Raw genomic sequence first — 25366 nt, 5'->3', positions numbered from 1 at the left:
ATAAATAAATACGTTTTATATTTAAATTCCTCAAAGTAGCCACCCTTTGTTTTGTTGCCAGTGCTGCAAACCCTTGGCCTTCTCTCACTGAGCTTCATGATGTAGTCACCTGAAATGGTTTTCACTTCACAGGTGTGCCTGTCAGGTTTAATTTGTGGAATTTCTTGTCTTCTTAATGGGGCTGGGACCATCAGTTGTGTTGGGCAGAAATCAGGTTGGTACACAGCTGACAGACCTATTTGACAACTGTTAAAATTTATATTATGGCAAGAACCAATCATCTAAGTAAAGGGAAACAAAGGCCATCATCACTTTAAGAACTGAAAGTCAGTGAGATGGAAAATTGCTAACACTTTGAATGTGTCCCCAAGTGCAGTGGTAAAAACCCATCAAGTGCTATGACGAAACTGGCTCACATGACCAAGAGTCACCTCTGCTGCTGAGGATAAATTGATCTAAGTCACCAGACCAGAAATCTCAAGTTGAAAGCACCTCAGATTAGTTTTTTAATGTCTGAGTGAAAGTGAAATTGTTTTGCGGCAGGTGCTTTTTATTTTGAAGTCTTCTCTTACTGTCACTAGGCGTTAAGCTTCCTTTGAGGCAAACACAGCGAGTGAGGATATGTTAACCTGGGTCCCTACCTCAGAGTCACATATTTAACTTAAAAACCCAGAAGTCATGGCTTTGATGAAAATTTGGTGAAGGACATGGAAATGGGGACGACGGTTACATATTATGTACTAGTTATAATATAAATGATCAAAATGTGTGCTAATACATGCTTGTCCAATTACATCCCAATGTTTGGACACTCATTACATCAAACGGTGCACTGCATCGTGATGTTTTGATCAAGTCCCTCATGGAAAACACAAAGGCCAGTTTTCTTTGTGGATTGACTGACACTTTTGTATTTATTCAACAATAACATTCTTCTTCACAATTACAAATTGCCAAACAATTATGCATGGACGTCTTCCACTGCTGGAGCTTGATGTGACAAATTCATTTTGCAGTTCCATATTTACAGGAGCTTAGGATGTCTATGTTTTAAGTTTCCAAACAAAAGACAAACAGTCAGTCATGAACTAGTTTATTTAACAGCTGAACTCATTAAAGCATAAATATTTGTCTCAACTCAACACTCTTTGAGTGGCAGGGGCTTCAAACAGAAAACTACTATACATGTACTCACATACTCATTCACTTACAGCTAGCATAATAAAATAAAATACAAATATATATAAAGTGTATATATTTTGTAAACTAGGCCACCATTTATGAATAGCGTAGCCTTTAGTTTGTATAGGTAGCACTTCCACTGGGTCTGCCTAATTGGCTGTTGGTCAGTACAGCATACAGCCAACACATGGCTACTTTTAAGACACTGCAGCATTACCTTTCACTGTACAAATACAGAAAACATTTACACACAGCCACACAATGACATTCTGTGTCACCGCTTTATGCATGATTTGCAATAACAGAGCAAGGAGTGCGAAACACACCAGTCGTGCCAGAAATAAAGGCATGAAACAGTCAGACACTGACATTAAGAATAAAGTAAATGTCATCCGTTCACTTTTTTGCTGTTATAAGCAAGTGTAGGCCCATAATCTGCTAGAAAGTGATGACTTAAGCAGACATGTTGCTGGAGTAAATCAGCTCCCAAGAGCAGCCCACATTCTGAAGATCACAACCAGACAGTCCAGTGTGTGGGACTGCAGCTCTACCAGAGAAACACACAAATTGTTTAGCACATTGGTTTATACATCAGGGCAACTGGCTTCTTCATGTTTATTCTAGTACTATGCACACACACTTGAATCAGTATGATGAACACCTGTCCACACTGCATCTCTCTCGCTTCCAAGCTGAAGTCATGTTTTTGTAGGGTTAGCAGTGTTTTATCATCCTAACAATGATACACACAGATATGAATTCTATGTTGTCAGGCCCAACATATTCAACATTACATACATTTTAAGACTTATAACAAACAGGTTTAAAAAACGAAATTGTTAAACATGTTAAAATGTTTTTATTTAGCATTCTTCCCTGTTTGTTTCAAACATTTTCTATAATAGTGGAATTTGTACGTTCTTTGACTTTTTTTTTTGCTCCTTGCCCTTTTGCCTATCCAGCAAGTGCAATTAGTGCCCTTTAGCACGTCTAACTATGTAGATGCTGCTATAAATAAATATAGACTCAGTATCATCTTCATACTTATTTAGCTACATAGCCAGGGATGCAACCCTCTAAATTACCAGTATAGCCTATAGTTAGGTAGGTGCTTGTGTTATTTTACAACCTATCATCTGTACAGAGATTTGAACTTGTTCTCTTTCAAACCTCACGCAATATCTTTAACACTCACATTAAGAACCAGTACAGCAGGAGCTAATCTCAGTGGGTTAATTCAGTCACTTCCACGGCTTTACTCATTATTGCCAAGGAGAGAGAAATGTTTTCATTGCTGTTTTTCTGTATGTTGACAGGATTGATGTCACTGACTTAATTGACAAAATAAAAGAATAATACGAAGCAAAAATTGCATGTACTTACATAAAAATCTAATAGAAAACTGAATATACAGAATTATAACATATATATTTTAAACAATTTAGCATTTATCCAATTTGATTCACTGTTTTCATTTGAAACATTTTGGGCTTCTGTATAACTGAAGGTCTGTTAAAGCCAAAAATAAAAATTCTGCCACCATTATCATTAATACTCCGAAAACAGCAAAAGCACTAAATAACATTTTCACACCGTTTCAGTCAATCATCTTGACTTCTCTGTAAAAATAAATAAATGAATGCAGTAGTAAATACATTTAAAGTAAAAAAGGAATGCTATCCTATAGTGTTCAGGTGGATTTATGCGTGTAACACAAGGCACTCTTGAGATGATCATATAATACAGACATCAGTCAGGTGGAGAGTGCTGCCTGGGCGCCGTACCACTTATTTTATGGAGTGTTTATACAAAAATGGAAACATGACTTTCATTTATAATTATCAATTTCCATTACAGTTTTGAGAGGTGAAGCTTTTGAGAAACCAAACAGCGCTCTGGGGACATGTTAGCAAAATAAGATCAGTGTGATAACACAACATTCAGTTTCAACTTCAGCTGAGAGGAAGTCTTTGCTTTAAGCATTTTTCAATTTGAAGAACTAATGCAGAGATGTCTGTTGTTTTGGATTTGCATTATGAGTGCAAACCTTTTCACTGCATGGGCATTACTACTTTGTGGCTCAACAATGCTAATTTCCTGGGTCAGTGACTCTCCCTGTAGCACTGTTTTGTTTGCTGTGGTGGCCTTCTTTCTCTCAGAACAGAATTCTGCACAATACGTCTGTTATGGTCAGATCATGTTGTATCTGCCAAAATTAAAACAAAACTGAATACAAAAAACAAACGATTCCATCTCACTGTTTATGACCATAGACTGAATGTAACAGAGCTCTTTATCCAGCGTGTCGACAAGTCCCTACATGATCGTTCTGTTATTGTTTCATTGCCTTTCTTTCTATTTTTCTGTGAAATTCCTCTGCAAACTTATATGAAAGTCCTTATTAGGGCCATTCTACATTTAAAAAAAACAAAAAGCAGACGTAAATGACAGTGGATAATGATTTTAAATGGAAAAAACTTGGACTGACAAGTATGCAAGAAAAAAAAAACTTGGATATTCTCAATGACTGTAGTGGTAAAGAAAGAAAGAAAAAAATTATACACATCAAAAATGATCAGACCAAATTATGATCTGTTTTTTTCCCTCTTTGTTGTCAAGAAACCACATCAATCATACAAAAGATACTGTGGGGGTGACATATGGACACAGCTTCATGGTCTGAAAAGTGAAGTCAGTGCTAAAGTGCCTTAAACCTGCTTTCTTTTTAATGCCTTTTCCTTCATTCTTCTGGCTGCAAAGACTTGTGGTTATTTACAGGTCTTTGGGAAAACGGCCTTCAGCACCCTTTTTATGTGACCCCAGTGAACACTTTCCTTTATGGGCTTCAGGTCATATTGAATGCAACATGTAGTTTACCTTACCTTGTAAATAACGATTGTTCTAAGTTTAAAAACACCAAGATGCCAATGGAAAAAAAATACTCTCAGCTCAGGGATCAGAATGAGACTTCACTAACCAACGGCTCAAGTCGCAGCGGCTAGTTTCACTGTCTGAGTTGGTTTCCTTGATTTGCAGCAATAACTTTTCATAGGACACCGATAATAACTATTTCAAGCCTATTTTAATACTTATTACTTTAATCTCAGAAACAGTGAACACTTCCCTTGGTTCTGTAATTAGTATTTGCTAGAATGGCCCTAATCACTTTGGATCACGTTAATCCTTTATTTCATTATGACTCATTACTGATTTTAGCTTAAAGTAAACCAGTTTCTCTTGTTTGTATCATCTCTGTTTTAATGCAGCCAAATCGACCATTTATCTACCATTTTAAATCCAGTTACAGCTTCACAGACAAAGCTGATAGCATATGATATCATATGCTGACAGCTATATGATGATATAGTGTCATGACTGAGTAAAGCCCACCAGGATCAAGATTCTTCCTTTCCACAGAGACGCAGGACTGTTCCTTTCACAGTACTCAGCAGCACGGACATGTTCCAGTTCTAGCAGTAATTTAGAGTCATGTAAACACTTGTTAAACTAAGACTCACAGGTGCTGAAACACCACCGAGCTGCTAAAAGAAAGCTTAAGAGAACAACTGACAGACATGACTTCAGTCAAGATTTTTCTCTCTTCAAATCACACATCTCAGCTTTGTCCTTCATTTTCTGCACTAAAATATGTTGAACTGTAGCTGGTCATTTCAGACCACAAACAAACAAACAAAAAAACCTTTGGCCACTTATTTTCTTCTGTCTGCCTCCCTGGTCACTTTGACTGGACTCCCAGCGTGATCTTCAGGTACTCGTAGACCACGTAGCTGATGCTGACAGATGGGATGACCTTCATGAAGTTGGGTGCCAGGCCTCGGTAGAGTCCTATTGGTCCCTCAGTCCTAATAATGTGTCTGAACAGTCCTGTCATGTTCATCTGAGGACCTCCTCCTAGAGAAGCTGTAGGAACAAAGGGAAGATGATTCTATCAAACACACATCAAACCCATCTTTTTACTTTTGTCCTTTACACCTCCAACCAGAATTTGTATCAATAAATCCTGAATATGTGCCTACAGCACTTTTTCAAATTCTTTATTCTACATTTAGTGGTAACTGCTCCAAAATTCTGCTATGGATAAAAATTTTAAGTTGTGTATGGGTGGTGTACGTTGAATAAATACAAATGGAGAACAAAACATTGCATTCAGAGGGGATGATGAATACAAAAATTAAAAGAATTGGGGTAATATTTTTAATAATACGCTATGAGAAGAAAACTTTAATCATTCACAAATCATCGTTAATCGCAAAAACCCAACAGTTCTTGTAGTAGCCTTAGGCCTTAACCTTAGGCTGTCAATCCCCATAGACTCTCACTTTAAAACCTCCAACTTTACAGCATTAAACCTGGTATAATAACCATGTGGACCCTCTTCAAAACAGCTGTACAAAGTTGCGTGTGTATATATCTTTGTTGTCTTATGCAGTGCTGTTGAGCTCTCCAGTGACTGACCTTGTGCCTGCATTCGAGTCCTGACCAGAGCGAGTGGGTAGCTGGCCAACTGTCCACATGTGCTGGAAGTAGTGCCACAAGCGAGTAGCACAAACACTCCTGGATCAGCACTATCTGTAGCGTAGTTCTGCAACCACGAATTCTTCAGAGTCTGTCAGAGGAGAGGTGAACACAGAGGTTAGACTTAACTAATAAACCCCCCTCCAAAGAAAACAAAAAACTATCACCCAGCAATAGTAGCAAACCTCATAGACAGCCAGGTCGATGCCAGCATAGGGAATGATGCCCAGCATGTTTGGGATGTAGCCCTTGTAGAAAGCTGCCACACCTTCCCTCTGGAAGATATGTTTAGCACAATCTTGGAGGCCCGAGTACTGACCCGTCTTCCTCAGGGCTAACCGTGTCTTCAGGACCTGAATGCACAGGAAGTAATGCCACACCTTGTAAAAAACAGAAAATCTGCACTTCTCACCCAGGAATCAGTTGTACTTACAATAACATAACAAGCCAGAGGAAAAATAAAATTAACATTTTTCAAATTCATGTTATGAACCTCATTCCCATATACCACATATTCACACTGAAGGTCATCAGTCACAAGGCAAGGAGGCTCTGAGACACGCTATATGGATGAAACTATTGGGCCACACATCGTAATCTTTAATTTCAGGTGTTTTGAGCCCCATTGCAGATGCATAAAGCCAAGGAACTGACTGTGCAATTTGCCTTTACAAAGAATTTGAGAAAGATAAAGAGTTGACTGAAATAACAGGATGCCAGTGTTGGAACGAGTTAGTTGAAATTTCTTCCCTTCTAGATCAAGTGTAAGTGGTATTGTTGAAACCTGGAAGTGTTTAGGAACTACAACAAATAAGTCAGACCACGTAAAGTTCCAGAATGTGGCTGCAGAGTGTCACCAACACTCCAAATGAAGAACCACATTTCCAAACCTCTTCTGGAAGAACAAAAACAGCACCAGGAGCTTCCATGGCAGAGCAGTCCAGTGTATTTCAGCATGCAGTAAGTTATAAGTTGCTGCCTAGCTACAGCTATTGTTAAACTGATGTCTTGCTTTATTTTTTGTGTTCATTGTTCTCTCACCTCCATGGGGTATATGCTGCTCTGAGCGATCGCTCCAGCCAGAGAGCCGGCCAACAGTCTCTCTGTGATGCCCAACGTCTCCTGGTTACTTCCAATCAGTCGCTTAATCTGATGGACAGATGTCAGTGTTGTTTAGCAGCAACATAAAAGTCAGACCAAACAAATTCACTCTGCTATGAGCTATGCAAAAAAATACAAATTACATAATTTTTTATCTTTCATATTCTTTTCCATTAACGCATGGTTTTGTGTACCTGTTCATAAGCCACAAACTTTATTGCAGACTCAGGGGCAATTTTGAGGACGTTGATACCGTTGCCTCGCCACAGAGACCTTACACCACCCTCTCGGATCATCTGAGCAAAGCCACCAGCGATGCGCATACTGTTGCTCTTGGAGGAGTGAACCTGGGCGAGTGGGATGAAATGCTTATTAGCCGTCCTCTCCTTTAACTGAGAAAAATGAAAACTGCAATAGTTGTGTTTTACCTGCATGAGAACTTTCAGACGGTCCAGTGGTGCTGTGCAAGTTCGAGACACTGCACCAGCCCCTCCTCCAGCCACTAGGTGTCGCCATAGCATACCCATTTTCTTCTCCTCTGCTGTGAACTCATCAGGAACCATCAGACTCTCCCCTACATCAAAGATCTGTGGAGGAAGCAGCCGTTTTTAGCCTGGACACATAAGTTACAGCATTGACAGGGAAACACCATGAGAAAATACCAGTCAAGCAAAAGAGAAAAACCCTTATTCAAGTGGCATTAGTGTCTCTATTACTTAAATTTTCCTCATATCCTATATATAAACTATCCTATTAATAAACTGGCAATTTTTTTCATTTGAACATTCCTTTGTTATTTTTTCAATAATTTAAAATTAATCAAAACGTCAACATGCCCATCACATACAATATGTACACAATTAAAAACAAGTGGAAATCACGTGATTTGCTTTGTGATTGTTGTGTTGCTACAGGGTGGAAGGAGGAGTGTGTACCGAGGAGTGTTTCCAATAAAGAATAATCTCAGGGATGTTGTCAGCTGGATGCAGGAGGTGGTAGTCCCGCCACTCATTCCAGTCAATGGTCATTGTTCCATTTTTATCCATACTGCAGATGCAAGAGAGAACACAGCGGACAGAGTATAAGAGATGTGATGCTTTTAGGAGGAAACACAAGCAGTTTGCTCACATGCACTGTTTCTTCTCAGTAATTTAGACATTTGCCTCCATGGATTCAGATGCAGTTTGTTGTAGCAGGATGCTTTTCTTTAGCGATTTGTGCTAAACCTGAATCAGCGTACCATTACAATTAAATGTTGCATTTTTACGTCACTGGAATACACTGAAGCTGAAAAGTGATAGTCAGCACTCAGACGTGCTGACTATGCATTGGTGATTTGTGCAGCGTTGGCTGAGCAAGCAGACTATAGAAGCTACTACTTACTACATAATAGGGGCCCAGATATGACCCCTCCTTATTCTGAGATCAGCCAGAGAAAAGAAGACAAAGACAGACACGGAGGAGATTAGAGGAAACAGACAATGATCACACTGAACCTTGACATAAAGCAGAAATTAGAAACATGAGTGGAGACGGGAGTGACAAACAGAACAATCACAGGACAATCTAACAGCAACATCACAACACTTTTCCTTTTCAAGACTTGCTTAAAATTGGAATTAAAAATGAGAAAGTTATGTTTGTGCTCACAATACCACCTACCTGGCTAAAGTGATACCTGTTTTTATTTTTAGCCATTGTGGAGGGCAAAAGTTTTCAATCTTGTCCAGTCCATAAACCTCATGTGTGTTCTCCCTAGTAGTACTAAATGCATAAAATTAGGCTGTTATGAAAACACTGAATAAAACGTTGCTTCCTTGAAAAAGACTACATTTACAGTTCAGTATTGAATATTGCATAAAATAAACTATTTACAATTTACAAAGTTTATTTGAATGACAGAGATGCAGAAATGTCTGCATGTGTCTAAATGAGTCTTAGAGGTCTGAATGTGCCCTTGAAGCCATTTATAATTCTTAACTTGTTTGATCTGCTGCTCACCACATAACCGCATAAGCAGAAATTTTGGACTTTACTGAATTTTCATAAGTTTTGCAGCTTTTCCTAGTGATTAAAAACCCCTTATGGCCATTCACACTACAGAAAGTAAGAGGCAATAAATAATTAATTTGTTGAATCCCAATGCCACCGGTACTGGAGGTGAGAGGGAGAACATCTGCTTTATCGGGGTGTACCACCAGATCTGTTATTTAAATATAGACATGTGTGGTATCCACAGAAAAGTCAAAATCTCAGTTAAAAGCTCACAAAACCATTTCAACTCCCACCAAACAGCTAAAACAGCAAACAATTAAAGAGCAGGTAAACAGATTCCGCAAAAAGATGTAAACACAAAGTATGGATCTTTCCGTTCACCCCATGGCACATACATGGACACGCCATCGGCTGCTGAAAGCATCTCACAGAATTTCAAACTGCAGGTTTCATCACTCCGACCAAAATATACTGAACCAGCAGCAAAAGACCAAAACTACACTTCATGGGTGAAAAACATTGTAAATTGAAAAAGAAAAAACAAAATTTTTCATTGTGGCATGAAAAAGGGATGAAAATCAGAACATCTTTCCATCAATCCAGATCAAAACTTCTGGACACAAATATGCTTAAACACCTTCAAAATGACTAAAAGCCCCAACTTACAACTTATACAAAATTGTCTACAGAACACTACACAGAATAAAGGTTGTTCCAAATGGCTGGTACACACTCAAGCATATGCACCCATTGCAAAGACAACTCTGTTGAAAACTATATTCATGCTATATAGTATTACATGCCTATCCAGAGGTCCTATTCACATGGTTTAGTTGCTGTATCCCAAACCTCACACAAGTGGTGAATCTTAAGTGACATAAGTTAACAAGATAAGGAAGCAAATACACATCACATCAGTCTGGAGAGAATGTCTGCCTCCTCCCACCCTTTGACCGTGGGCACCCCACATGGGGTTTTACGCCATGTCATGCTAGGATGGGAACGCAGATATCGCAGAGATTTGTGGCCTTAGGTCTTTAGTACTTTTGGGGACTGTGGATGGCCCGGTTGTCCTTGATTCAGCTCTATCTGCCTCTGGCTCCTGGGAGGCATTATTGTGGGTTCCCACCCTCATTTTTAAGTACATTTTGTGAAAAAGTCAAGAAGATGTTGAATTATGTTCCTGTGCACTTCAGAATTTTTGTGTTCCAGTTGCTGTATGTTTGTTTATCTTACAGGTGCAGCAGTTGGTGATATATTGTGCAGTTCTTTGTATTGTGTGTTCTATTTGTATTTCTCTTTGCCCTTTTATTACATCTTTCATCTTTTTCCCTTTCCTGCCTGTTCCGCTTTAGACATTGTCATACTGTATATCAGCGGTCCCCAACCTTTTTTGCGCCACGGACCGGTTTATGCCCGACAATATTTTCACGGACCGGCCTTTAAGGTGTCGCGGATAAATACAACAAAATAAAACTAGTACCGGTACCGAAAAAAAAGAAGATTTATTCATAACACACGTGAAAAGACCCATGAAAACCGAGTTAACGATAAAAACGATAACAAAATAACGCTGAAAACCGATAAAAACCCTGAAAACCATACATTTCACACCTGAGCCTCAACTCTCGCGGCCCGGTACCAAACGACTCACGGACCGGTAACGGTCTGAGGCCCGGGGGTTGGGGACTGCTGCTGTATATCACTTGGAAAAGGAATTTGACCTCGTTCCTCACGGGAATGAGAATCAGCACCTCCAAGTTTGAAGCCATGGTCCTCAGCCGGAAAAGGGTGGAGTGCCCATTTTGGTTCAGGGACGAGTTGTTGCCCCAAGTGGAGGAGTTTAAGTATCTCGGGGTCTTGTTCACAGGGAGAGGGAGATCGACAGGCGATCATACCATCAAACGACAGGCTGCAGTGTTGTACTGGTCCATTGTGGTAAAGAGAGCTGAGGGTAAAAGCAAAGCTTGAAATGAAATTTCCCAGAAGGGTGGCTGGCCTCTCCCTTAGAGATAGATATGATGCCTCATGGGTGATGTGTTCCGATAAGGTCTACAAAAGCAGTGTGTATTAGAGGTCTGCTTACTGGTTTGTAGGTGACTGGTCTCTTGTTAATTTTTATTGTATTATGAGAGAGCGGCTTGGGAAAGTTATGTAGTGATATATTAGCAACTGTAAACTGTGAGTAGTTCAAAGGACAGGAATGCATGAGTACCAGAAATATTGAAGGAAAAAAGTTTTGTTCAAAGTCCAGTTGGATGTATGCCATTGTATCTGAATAACTGACTGCGTTCCCAGAAGAGATTGAAATTGTCAGTAAAGGAGAGGCTGATGTCCCAGGTGTGCACTGACAGTAACCTCCTGAAATACCCAACACTGCAGGAATTGGACTGGACACGAAAATGTGCAGATCTCTGTCTGTACTTTTCTTGACAGAAATGGGATGCTTCAGATATGATGATGAAAAGTTAAATTACCATTTACTGACACAATTAATCCAAGACGTGCATGTGTGAAAGAGGCTAAAGAAAACAGTGCCGCTAACTTTATTACCACAAATGTGACACCCCCAAAAAATGATGCTGCCTAACCATTTTGATAGATATGTGTTCAGTGGATGACAGCATTATCTAACCTTCTAAGAATCTTCTCTGCCTGTTCCTCAGAGATGTTCACTCCCAGGTCACGCAGAGACTGCATGATTTCTTGTGAGTCAATTCGACCTGCAACACAAGAAGTTATTAGCCATGGCTACTGCAACGATTTCACACAGACATTAAAATCAATTCAAATTCATTCACAATCCTATGTCTTCTGCATTTCTTTAGGATTAAGATCAAGTCTAAAAGAAACCATCTGTTCCTATCAGTTCTTCAAAAACCAGCATGGGCTCAGCACTCTGGTTTAAGAATCCAATACTTACGAACTGTGACCACAGAAGCAGCTGTTGGCACTGCTCAGAAAATGCTTCAAACTCTGCTTTTAACTCAAGAATAGTTTCTTCCCAAAAGCCATAACCACCCTGAACTCACATGTGTACTGACAACACAGTTCCACCCCCCAATCTAAGGACTTCCCTCTATACACAGACTACACAACTCCCATTACTATTACATGCAATAACCCACACTGTGAACATACAACACAATTAAATTCCCCCCCGATTTGTATATTTGTACATTTGATATTTTTGAATACTGTTCATATGTATATGGCACTGCAGAACTGTGCACCTCACCCCCTTTCGTTTCCCACATGTCTGCACTAAGTAGGAGATGCTCTGTATCTCATTGTACATGTGTATAGTGACAATAAAAGACATTCTATTTCTAACAAACTGCCTTACCATCATTCTTCCTGTCCAAACTCTTGAAGACCAGTCGGAGTTTCTTCTCATGGTCTCTGAGATAATGGACAAATTCCTCAAAGTCTAACTGTCCATCCAGGTCTTTGTCTCCGGCTTTCACTATTTTCTGTGAACAAAGAGAAATCATTTAGATGCCAGCTCATTTAAGTAACGACACACTCTTAATAGTATAGTATTATCTGTGTGGAAAGAGTGATTTGACAAACAGCAGTCGAGGATAGGGTGTACAATCCCCTGCCTCATACCATCTGTGCTTTGTTGACTTGATTTGGAGTGTAGTGTATTTTACAACCACCACACATCTCAGGTTACTATATATTTAAGACTATCCAGGGTGCTTAGTGCTACCAAAGCTTGTCAGGTCAACTGAAAAGGTTGCAAGGAAACAGTTTTAACCGAAACACAATTAAATGCCATCTACTGTCAGGTAATGGGTATCAGAAGAATGGATGACACCTCCTATTAGGAAAGGGGGGTCAACCATCACACAAAAAGATATACTGAAACTGTCTACTTGAACCATCACGAAGTTTTAATATGCTAAGAATGAAGTGAAGTGAAACAACGAAATGAAGTTAGGTTTTTTTTTTAAATCAGCAAAAACATCTTATTGAGATCAAGCTATAACACAGAAGAGCAATTTGACCAGGGTATCTCCTTTTACTGAAAATTACATGATCATCAGAGATTTCGACATACTGAAATGAAACTTTATAGAGGACTATAAAAAAGAACTTATTATACCCTGACCTACAGAAAAAGGAAAAGAGACAAAATTTTTTATTTAAAGTGATATACATATACTTATGGTGACAATTACAGTAGGCTAAATCATCAAGGTACTTCATATTGGAAAAATAAAGGAAAAACTCCCTTTTAACAGGAAAGAAACCTCAGGGAGGGGAAGTCATCTGCTGTAACCGGTTGGAGGCAAGGGGAAGAAGAGGGGTCTAAAACCTGAAGGCCCTCCCATTCTACTTTTAAATATCCAAGGAACTACAAGTAAGCCAGCAGTCTGAGAACAAAGTGCTCTACTGGGGTGATATGGTAGTATGAGGTCTTTTAAGACAAGAAGTGGGAAATTAACAGCCCAGTGGGGGTGTAATTCACCAGTGCTGGATGATGATGCAGCAACCATAACAGCTCCATCTGAGCAGAAAGCAATGGTAGGCCTGTTAAAATATCACAAACCATCACAGAAAACCACACAAAGTGATGCTGCCTCTGTGAGGCAGATTTATGCGCCTCTTGCAGATAGCATCATTGTGTTCTGGTCCACAGATGGTGCCCTTCATTAACAATGGTTCATATGGCCATCACACACCTGGTGAATAAGGATTCATATGTACACCTGATCCTTCCTGGATTTCACTTTTGTTTTGACGAAATCTTCACTGTGCACTCTTGCTGCTATTCTTCTGTCACAAGTCAGCTGTGACACTTGCCTCCACCCACTCCACCCTGCCTGCACTCCTATCTTCACTTTTCCATTGGCACTGTTGATTGGCAGAGGTCATTGTTACATTATTAAACTTTTTAAACCAACTCCAGTCACTAATGTTTTAATGCTTGAATGATTCATAGATATCCTGTCTCAGAGTGACGCTGAAAAACTAGTTCATGCATTTATTACTTCTAGGCTGGACTACTGTAATTCATTATTATCAGGATGTCCTAAAAACTCCCTGAAGCCTTCAGTTAATCCAAAATGCAGCAGCAAGAGTACTGACATGGACAAGAAAGAGAGAGCATACTTCTCCTATATTGGCTTCCCTTCATTGGCTCCCTGTTAAATCCAGAATTGATTTCAAAAACCTGCTCCTCACATACAAGGTCTTGAATAATTGGGCCCCATCTTATCTTAATGACCTTATAGTACCATATCAGCCCATTAGAGCACTTCACTCTCGCACTGGAGGCTTACTTGTTGTTCCTAGAGTGTTTACAAGTAGAATGAGGGGGAGAGCCTTCAGTTTTCAGGCCCCTCTTCTGTGGAACCAGCTTCCAGTTTGGATTCGGGAAACAGACACTATCTCTACTTTCAAGATTAGGCTTAAAACTTTCCTTTTTGCTAAAGCAAATAGTTAGGGCTGGATCAGGTGTCCCTGAATACTGCCTTAGTTATGCTGCAATAGGTGTCGGCTGCTGGGGGATCCCCATGATGCACACGGATGTATTTCTTCTTCAGTCACCTTTCTCACTCACTGTGTGTTAATAGACCCCTCTGCATTGAATCATACTTGCTGGAGGATTTTTTCCTGTTAAAAGGGAGTTGTTCCTTCCCACTGTTGCCAACGTTTTTCTCTGTATGTATTATTGTAGGGTCTACCTTACAATAAAAAAAAAAGTCTAAGATCATATAAGAATGACTTGATTTCTAAACTGCATCCATCTAACTGTACTTTTCTGCTATTGCAGACTCTGATACCTATGAGTGTATCAAGTAACAGACTATTACAATGCAAGAATTTCAATCATCAAAACTGAAGCACAGACCTCATGGTTGGTTTTTACCACAAAGAAGCATAATATTTGTCATAGTAATATAAGTTCTAAGTATAAATTTGTGATTTAAACAAATCCACCCTCATTATAGTTGTTTAGAAAGGAAAACTAACTAACACACACCCACACACATGCACACCAAAATCATGGCTGGTAGTCAGCCCAAGTGTTCTTAAGAGAAACTGCATTTTGGGGGACTACAGTGGGTTTATTTTTCAGTCTTGAAGGTCTCTATTTAATAGTATTAGAAAGTTGAACAGTGAAGTAACTCTCACTAAAGGCTATACAGGTCTAGAAAACAGACCTTATTCTACCAGCTTAATCCTACCTGTTGAAGATCTGTAGGTGGTGCCATCATGATTAATACCATGGTCTTCTTTGGAGTAACATTATTCCTGCTGATTTCTTTACCATTAGAGGACTCTTTAGTGCTTTCCTGAAGACTTGCCTGTAGCTCTCTGCAGTTTTTTGTAGTCTCAGACTGTTTCTCTCCTGGCAGCTGGGTTTCAGCAGGCTTACATTGTGTCCTGCCAAAAAGTCTCTGGTATAGAAAGCTCAGTATGTCCAGCAGCATCCTCAAACTGGCTCTCCCACACTATTTGGGTGACTGCACTCAGACCAAAAGCAACGGCAACAGTATAGGTCTTGCAAAATGCAGAGAGGTGAACTAGTATTACAAGTGTGGAAAGGCTAGCTAATGACAGCATGGGGCTGCAGAAAGGATTTCACTCACTTCTCAGACTCGGTGCCTCATATTCTAAGTGCATCTTTTTCCTTAATAAAATGTCCAGGCTCAGGATCACAGCATCAGCTGCAGCAGTACAAAACCAAGTTCTCCCATCTAACTCTACCACACTGCTTCTGAGGCGCGGTTACTTCACGGATCATCAAATCGTTAGATGCAGACAAAAAGTCTTTTCTCTTGATGCTGATAATGCAATAGAATCAGCAACACACAGTCAGGATTTGCCACTGTGCTAGCTTCAGTATCATCAGCCAGGGAAATGCAGCAGTGAGAGCCTCCAAAACCTGCATCCTCACTGCAGCCCAGCCTGGCCAATCACTGCAGACCATACAAGCAGGTCTGACTGCTTCACCACAGAATGTGGGTCTCAGCCAATAGAGGACAGAGTAGCAGCATGGAAATGAAGCGATGTCACTGACTGTCAATGAACTTAGAGGGATAGGGTTGGCTAAACAGCAGGATTCCCTTCAGCTGCACCTCCCTCCCTGTAAAGAAAATCTGCTGAGTGACGGTTCCTTTTCCTCCCTCCCACACTAGCCTCCTGCACTTGCTCTGAGTCATTCTAAGGGCATTGTCAGCATCAAGCAAGCATTCTGAAGCATCCAAGGCAGACAGATTTTCATTCTCAGCACGTATATAGTTCCTCCTGCTTGGAGAGTTACAGTGTGGCATAGCAGAGTAGTTCTATTTCTGCATTAAACGCTGCTTTCTTGCAACCGTTTCCTGGCTTACTACCTTACTGACCACACTGTCAACATGCCTCTCTAGACCAGAAAAGAAAAAAATATCTCTATGCTTGTAGAAGGATAAAACTGGCATTAATTTATAAGTATCTTAACATCAACCAATCAAACAAAATCACAGAAACGTGCATCGTCCCAGTCCACTGGTTACTATTGTAGAAATCTATGACAACAGTTTAAATACCTGTATATAGACAGAAATGAAAAGGTATTCATTTGAAATATTTTAACCTGTTATTTAATATGCTGAGTAATGGTACGTAGCTAGGTAGCACAACATTCTGCAGTCTTAACTGCAGAGAGGAGTTCCATCACTACATTCAGGAACAGCAAAAGCAGATTAAATGAAAAGGAAAGAGCAGAAATGCTCCAAAATATCTCCTGACCAAAAAAGTTGTTTGTAACTCATTCAATTCATGAGCCAGTTGTCATTAATCCTACATCTTCCCATTTTGTTTGGAAAAAAGCTTTTGTTTTTGAAAGGTAGACGTAACTAGCTTGATTTCACCCTCTGCTTGAGAACTCTGCATTTTGAAGCCTCAACTTTGAGCATGCATCAACACATCTGCTATTCATAAATGATGAAAATGTACTGTTTATAAGGTTGGGGAAATCTCCATTCAGCTGAGACTGAATAAGTCACTTGGATGAATAACGAAACATTTCTTCCACTGATCTAAGGATCTTGGAAAAGCGACTGGACTTCTTTAAGTTTCTTGAAGATGTTTCACCTCTATCTGAGAAGCTTCTTCAGTTCTAAGAGCAAATGGTGCATAGCCCCAGATTTTAAGCCCTATTGGGAGTGTCCCATAAGAGGGATGTTTCCCATCTATAATCTCTTGAGAGCGCTCTGACTTTCTGTCAGCCTGGCTACAGTGCTGAAGCGAAACCTAGGGGTGTTCTTATTTTCTTCAATCAATGATGAATAGTTAGATGTTCTAAGAGAGGGAGGTTTTGGGAGAATAACAGGAGGGGAGAAGCTGCAGAGAGATGTGTAAGACGTTTGGGTATACTTTACGAGAACGGATGACAACAGGGCAACTTGCAATACTTGCAAAGTAGATATTTCATTTAAGGGAGGAAACACTACAAATATGCAAAAGCATTTGCTCACAAAACACGCGATGACCTTAAATGAATGTCGTGTTTTTAATTCTGCTCCGGACTCGTGAATCTCAACGCAGCAGCAGCGGTAACGTTTGCATGTCCTCTCCCGTTAATGCGGCAGGTAAATAAGCAACTAACAGTGCATGTTATGTTAGCGCGTTCTGCCTTATTACAAAACCTGCCATTACTGTGCATTTAGGTGACCATGATGAGAGAGACAGACAGAGTCTGGCTGCCTCAGATGCTGGCAGTTCTCGCTGCAGTCTACCGTTAGCGTCTCCTTTCAGGCCAGGATAGACGAATGTCACCGAGCAGTGACTTAAGTTTGTGGTAAAAGGCTTGCACCCATTTGCCACAGCAGATGCCCCCGATTTTCGGTAAGTGAATGTGTTTAATTGTAGGCAGGGACATTACTGGATATTCTTGTGTAATTGCTACAGAATAATTTATGTTATACTTTGTTATTGCTACAGAAGAATATTTATTTTATTATTTTACATTTACCATTTTTTTCCCCAGGGACCTTGTGACACCCCATTGAAGAGCCGTAGGCTGGATCTCTCAAGGATCTCTTAAGATCTCACTGTTGGGTTTGTAAGGCCATGCTACTCCTAAATTTCTATCTTGTTCAAAGAGAAGATATAAAACAAAGTTCTAAGCTAATCGACCTTAGTGTTCTCCTTTTTTTAAAAGAATCGATAAAGAATCGAATTGTTAAACAGAATCGAAAATGAAATCGGAATCGTGAAAATCTTATCAATACCCATCCCTAGCCAGCAATTTAAGAAGAACATGCGGGTAAACATGTCACTCCTGGTCCGATTGGGGAGTGGACCAGAGAAAACTACAGAGTCCATCATTGTTTTGGCCAAGTTGCACACCGATTCAGCTTTGATTTTACTCAACACTGATTGATGTAACTGGGTGTCATTACTGCTGTCAAAGTGGAAAAAAGCGGTTAGAGACACGAACAGGTTGGTGGTGTACCTGGGGCTTCTGTTTAGGACTACGCTTCCTCCTCACCGTCACCCAGGCATCCTGTTTCCCCGGCTGCTCGTGACAGTCTACCAGGGTCAGCTAGCTGGGCTAGCTACAGGTTTTTCAAGGGTGCAAAGCCGAGTCTCAAATTCAGTGATCCTGGCCTCCAGAGCTGCAAATAGGCTACATTTATTACAAGTATCAATACTGCTAAGGGAGGCCGAGGAGTAACTAAACATCTGACACAATTAGCAGGAAAGTGCAGGAGGGACAGGTGGAAAGGCCATGCTGCTAGCGAGTCAGCTACCAGCTAAGCTAGTGAAAGACACAGTGAGTGAATACTGTGACCATAAATTAGCAAGTGAATACACGGAGAGTGTGCTTCAGATGAAGCACATGAAGATTACACTATAAAATAAAAAGTTTTCTAAAAGTTCTTTATTAAATTACTATGCAGGTGAGCTACACAAAAACACCATTGTGTATTGTGACAGGAACAGGAAGTGATATTCTACTGCAGAGAGAGCGAACACCAAGTGACGGATGACATCAAGCTGTATGCCAGGTGTGAACGAAACATAGATTCACTGATCCACGAGGATATACAGCAACGACATTGGAATGTCATTCAGACTGGAGAATTGTAGTCGCATGGTAACAAAGAGAGGGAAGTTAGTCAGAACTGAGGGGCTTACACTACCAGAAGGCAACATTGCAGTCATCTAGGACGGCTACAAGTACCTGGGAATCCCACGGCAAATGGGATCCACGAAGAGGCCGCTAGGAAAGCTGCAACCACCAAGTACCTGCAGAGGGTAAGGAAATCCTGCTGAATGAAAAGAACAAAATCCAGCCAAACAACACCTACGCCCTGCGAGTGACCAGTCAAAAGTTAGGTGTCGGTTGCTGGGATCTACAATGTCATTTTTATGACATTGTAGATTCTCGCTGAAGGCATGAGAACTATGAATGAACACATATGGAATAATGTAGTAAACAAAAAGTGTGAAATAACTCAAAACGTGTATTATATTTTAGATTCTTCAAAATAGCCACCCTTTGTTTTGATTACCGCTTTACACACTCTTGGCATTTTCTCAATGAGCTTAATGAGGTTGTCACCTGAAATGGTTTTCCAAGGAGTTCCCAGAGATGCTGAGCACTTGTTGGCCCTTTGCCTTCACTCTCCAGTTCATCTCATCCTAAACCAGTGGTTCTCAAACTTTTCACGAGTACCACCTCATAAAATATATGGCTCTTAAAGTACTACGCTCATGACCGACATTAAAGTACAGTAGTATAGGTCTATTTAACACCATATACAGCTTACATGAGACAATTTTATTTCTTATATAAATGTTATTTATTTTAACTATCATAAACAGGACGTGATAAGTGGAAATAATAACAACTGTACTGCATTAAAACATTCCAGCGGGTGGGAAATATGATCTTTAACTATTGACATATGAACAAACTACTCTGAGTTTATCAGAGCTGTTGTGTTTTTAACATATTTTAATGCTTTGTATCTTGTTCTATTTAATCCAAACAAGCTCCTAAAAAAAGGCAGTGATCACTGTCAGCTTCTCTAGGTTGCTATTACCACTGTTCATTTTAAAGCTCAGTTTTTCAAACCTTACAGTGTAACTACAGCCCAGCCCAGCAGTATATTAATGACTAACCTCGTATTGTGGATGGATTATCTCAGTTGTTCTCCTGACTGAAGTTTGGTACGTTTACAGCATCCTGCCATGCGATTGCATTTGTCCCTAGCCACCGGGAACGCTCACGTTAACTTTTATCGAGTGGAAAAAAAGTTCATCCTCCAGCTTCACTGTGTCTATATTATGCTAACATAGCTGTAGCACATAATTATATACTAGCTAGCCCAAATTCAGTAACCTTACAAACGCCAGTGCGGTTTAGTCTTCATTTATGTGGGAAGTGATAGCAGAGCTGTTTAATTTTTTAGAAATCTCTCAGCCAGAACATGGTATATTATTTAATCTGGAGACTTCCTGTGTACCACTAGAAGGAGCCCAAGTGCCACCAGTGGTACGCGTACCCCAGTTTGTGAACCACTGTCCTAGACCATCTTGATTGTGTTTAGGTCAGGGGACTGTGGAGGCCAGGCCACCTGGCACAGCATTACTCTCCTTCTTGGTCAAATAGCCCTTACACAGCCCAGAGGTGTGTTTGGGGGTCATTGTCCTGTTGAAGAACAAATGATGGTCCAACTAAACACAAACTGGATGGGATGGCATGTCGCATGCAGGATGCTGTGGTAGCCATGCTGGTTCAGTGTGCCTTCAATTTTGAATAAATCCCCAACAGTGTCACCACTAAAGCACCCCCACACCATCACACATCCTTCTCCATGCTTCACAGTTGGAACCATGCATGTAAAGACCATCCATTCACCTCTTCTGCATCACACAAAGACACGGAGGGTGGAACCAAAGATCTCAAATCTGGACTCCTCAGACCAAAGCACAGATATCCACTGGTCTAATGTCCATTCCTTGTGTTTCCTGGCCTAAACAAATCTCTTCTGCTTGCTGATTTTCCTTAGTATTGGTTTCTTAGCAGTTATTTGACCATAAAGGCCTGATTTGTGCAGTCTCTCCCCCATAGTGTGTGTGTTCTGTCCAATCCCAATGTGCTCTTTTTCTTTTCTCTCAAGCCCAACCAGCTGCAGTGGACGGCTGCCCCCTCCCTGAGGCTGGTTTTGCTGGAGGTTTCTTCCTATTAGAAGGGAGTTTTTTTCTTCCCACAAGTGTTTTAATAGTGGATTGCCTTATTGTAGGATTTTATCCCAAATACTGTAGGGTCTATACTTTGATTATAAAGTACCTTGAGGCAACTGTTGTGGTGATTTGGGACTATATCAATAAACTTGAATGTTTTCAATGCACCAGAGTTAATGTATTTTTTGTTAAATATGTCAAACAACTTGGGTACAAAATATATAGTGCAGAATTTTTCTGTGTCAAACACATCAGGTTGGATTTGTTGATCCATGCAGTGTTTATAATTCTTTTCAGTCAAAAGGACTTGGTTAAATATTTGACAATGCTGACATGACATCTGGCACAACACAGTGTTTGGTCACAGAGAATTTCTGTCACACCTTCTAATGGTTAGTCAAAAATGTTCTGTCTTTGTCTGTAGGCTTTCCAGGCACAGGGTCACTATTTACAAACTAGATGTTCATTGCAATAAACTATACAGAATACTCCAGTAAAAACACTTGACTTTAATCTGCTTAAAGAAAGGTTCCTGCTGTCAAAGGGGTATAGGATTTCACTATTATCTTCAGAAACATTGAAATTCCATTCTCATTTAGCTGTTGAACGTGAATCCCGTTGTGAACAGCATGTTACAAAGGAGGACACTGTTATCAGGTATTAAGAGACTGTTATTAGCAAACAGTGAGAAAAATTTTGTGAGACATGTGTGTCACACTGAGAAGAATCAATTCATAAATATTTGAAAAAAACATAAATATGGTAACATAGAGTGGTACCTCAATTATTAAGACAGATTTCCAAACAAAATTTTTAACAAGATGCTTGTGTTCAACAAAGCTTGGCCATCATTTGCAACTCTCCTCTCACTCAAAAAAACCATAACATCAACTCGTGTCACTCAGGTACAGAAACATGTATCAAACTGAACTAGGAAAGGAATTTCATTGGTCACCGGGACCCAAAACACAAGGTATAGAATTACCAGTTACATTTTCATTTTTTACAAATGTATAAATTTTGTGGAATTTACCTCACGGAGGTTGAAATGGGTTTTTTTCCCCCCCACTGCAAGTTATATACACAGCATAACCCCTTCATTCAACCCAGCAGGCCAACAAAATGAATTCATCCTAGTAGCACACAGCCAAGCTATCTGTATTCCAAGAAAAACAACAACAAATACATAGCTATATCTTTACCATTACAATCAGCAAGGATTCACCTACTAACACACAAGTGAAACGGTTATGAACCTCAACTGTGCACGTTTCTAGACAACAACACAGTTGAATCATATGTTTCCTGTTTCAGCTGTCAATTGGTTCTTTCGGGGCACTGATGTACCAACTTCATCTCCCAGAGACTTCTCTTTGGGATTCTTTCAGTGTTGTGTCTCTCTTTTAGACTCACACAGACTCATCCCCAATTTCCCTCTGCATCTCAAGCTGTTGTCAAAGTTCCTGCAGTACTGGTTTTGGGGGCATTTTTACCTTGTCTGGAAATCTTTTCTTTTTAAATAACAAAGCTGCACTCCGTTAAGCATGTACTCTAATTGTATTTAGTTGGGATGTTCCTGGCAACTAATTTCTAAGTCCTCCAAGCGCAACCCCCCCCCCCCAAAAACTACCGACTAGTCTAAAACTAAGAAACACTTAATATCAAGTTAAATTTGAGAACCGTTTAATGCAAAAACTCTTAAACAAAGGCATTTTAAACCACTAATCACATTCTTCAATAATAAATCCTCCCGCTTAACTGTGCAGCACCTGGCATTATGCATTATGAACATTGCATGTTATACTCCAGACAACGAAGAAGAAAAACACTTAAAATAAACCGATGTTAAATATGATATGAAAACATGTTACTACGTAAGATGTTCACATATTATTAAAATGTGACAAATTAACAACCGAAAATCTCAGAAACTGCGATTGAAATATGTACCACCTCCTCCAGGGAAAAGTTATTCAAAGCTGGTCCCGGGTGTGCCCCAGGAATTTCTGCTGGTAGAACATGCCTGGTTGGAACACCTTACTCAGGAGGTGCCTGCCTCAGCTGGCTCCTTTTGATGTGGAAAATCAGCAGCTCTACTATGATCCCCTGACTAAATTCCCCATCCTATTGCTAAGGGTAACACTATCCACCTTTCAGTGAAAGCTCATTTCCACCACGTGTATCTGTGATCTCATTTTTCGCCTTAAAAAACCCCCAACAATAATAATGTTAACAAAAAGATCAAGCCCAGATTAATAGATTTAATGTGTTTCTCACCAATGTAGCTCCATCTGGTGGCAGATGCCTGCATAACATTAAGACGCAAGTGATTTCCATTGTTTTTAGGGGTTTTTTGGGGTTTTTTTTTTTAAACATCTAATATCTTTACTTACAGTAGTAAATAGACTGTAGTGAATAGGATTTATTTAATTCAATTTTATTTATATAGCGCCAAATCACAACAACAGTCGCCTCAAGGCGCTTTATATTGTACAGTAAATTTATGAAGGGGTTATATATATTTAATAATGAAATTACCTCTTTTTGAAGTATCTTTATGACTGTGTATTTGAACCCATACTGTCATTAATCTAGTCTTTTTTGGTCACTTCAAGTAAGTTTATAGAATTGCGATGTTATATTTGTTACAATTTAGCAAAGAGGCCACTTTGCTAAATCTCTGTTAAAGATCTCTGTTAGAATCTCTGTTCACTAATGTCAGTGACACTTATATATCCTTTATTTACTTGATAAAAAAAAGTAACTTTGCCAAAAACTGATGGCAGCAGCTACTTTGTGATAGGAATGCGCTTTCTGGCTCTAAACGACTTGATATTCTTTGTTAAACTATGATTGACCTATTTTATAATAGCTTAAGTTCCAGCAGTCATTTTTTGGCAAATACTGGAAATCACTTTTTGGCACAACACCTGCCACGGGTATCAATTCAAATGTAAAACAATTAAGACTAAACGACTAGTACATCTGGTAGCAATTAGTGACAATAGCAACGATTACTTGGTTGGTCAACTAGTTGTGCAGATCCCTAGTATTTTGGCACTTCTTATGTATGAGAGATATTTTAAATATAAAATATGCATTGTACCATTTAACACCCTAAAGCATGGCATTGCTTATTGACAGTGCTATCACTATTATCTCAGTTGATATATCTTAATGTTTTTTGGTGTACAAGTAATTAAATCCTTTGTTACTAAATGACATGTCAGTCTGTATTTACCCCAAAGCTTGTTCAGTGCATTTGTACTTTTTTCCAGTTGTTTCAAGCCATGCCCTGGTGTCATCTTACTCCCTTACCTACTCTCCTATTTAAATAACTCTGAGCACCAGTTTCATTTCATTGTCTCACCCTGCATTCATGTTCACTCTTCTTAAATGAAAAATTTACAATGAATGTGGTGTCTTTCCGTGGGAAATGCTTTGAAATTATGTTAGTACACACAAACAGGGAAGTGAAGACACTATATATCATGCAACTGAGCATTCGAGCTGTGTCCACTTACCATGAGCTCATGTTCAGTGCGATGTACTCCTAACTTCTTCAGCCCAATTGTCAAGTCGTTCACACAGATGCCTCCATCCCCGTTCACATCCAGGACCTGGAAGAGCACTTTGAGTCTGTGCTCCTGCTCCGAACCCCCACATATGTCACATGGATGATCTCCTTCGTCGGTGTGCCACACGCCGGACGCTGACTGTTGGGTTACTGGTTTAGATGGTGATGCTTCCGAGGGAGGGACGGAGGGGGGAACCCTGCCTCCACCACCAGGGTCGGCCCCTGGATGTGTGTCTGTCGACCGACACTGGCAGAATACACCACTGAGCAAAGAGGGCATCAACGAGCCCTGCTGGTGCATCATGTGTCCGCCTCTCCCGAACAGCTTGACCCTGTACTAACCAAAAGCTGAATCGCCTTTATATCGCGAGTCCTGACTACTACGTAACCACGTGCCTCTATTAAAGTCGACGGCTTTCACTTGGCGTACAACGCACACTTTTCACCACTAACACAACCGTGAAGCTCACACACAAGCACAAATTCCACTTGAGTCCATCAGCTCAGCTAGCTATTTTCAACGTTAGCGAGTGAAAGATGCCGGCGAAACGAGACGCGTCGATATGATGAGAATTCTGCTGTCTGCTCTCTAAGCGTCTATTAAAATGTCTCCACAGCAGCGTATGTTCGACTTCCACCTATTACAAACAATACGGTTCCATTCTGAAGTCCCCTTTTAGCTTTTATTTCAATATCTAGGCACCCGGCAACTTACCGTCCATTGAAAAGAGCAAGACATTTGTCTGCTGAGCCCGGTTCACCCGAAGTCTCGCTACATAA

General features: G+C 40.1%; 1 protein-coding gene across 3 annotated transcripts; it reads right to left on the bottom strand.

The window, feature by feature from the left end:
• Positions 1–1077: 1077 nt before the first annotated feature.
• LOC146384245 (mitochondrial adenyl nucleotide antiporter SLC25A25-B-like) lies at positions 1078–25366 on the bottom strand. 3 transcript variants are annotated; one of them, XM_084936152.1, is made up of 11 exons: positions 24534–25366; positions 12161–12287; positions 11450–11537; positions 8203–8238; positions 7755–7866; positions 7248–7406; positions 7014–7166; positions 6760–6867; positions 5904–6071; positions 5659–5809; positions 1078–5103 (listed from the first exon to the last, which is right to left on the bottom strand). In XM_084936152.1, the coding sequence occupies exons 1-11, from the start codon at positions 24888–24890 to the stop codon at positions 4919–4921; spliced, it is 1644 nt and encodes a 547-aa protein (XP_084792278.1). In that variant the 5' UTR covers positions 24891–25366; the 3' UTR covers positions 1078–4918. The 3 variants fall into 3 exon arrangements, with proteins under 3 accessions (XP_084792278.1, XP_084792281.1, XP_084792280.1); XM_084936155.1 differs by lacking the exon at positions 24534–25366 and adding an exon at positions 15015–18986; XM_084936154.1 differs by lacking the exon at positions 8203–8238.

The sequence above is a fragment of the Perissodus microlepis genome, chromosome 7 (assembly GCF_051167445.1).
Source record: "Perissodus microlepis isolate ML-2025 ecotype Zambia chromosome 7, ASM5116744v1, whole genome shotgun sequence".
NCBI lineage: Eukaryota > Metazoa > Chordata > Actinopteri > Cichliformes > Cichlidae > Perissodus > Perissodus microlepis.
This window is presented reverse-complemented; position numbering and strand designations above follow the sequence as displayed.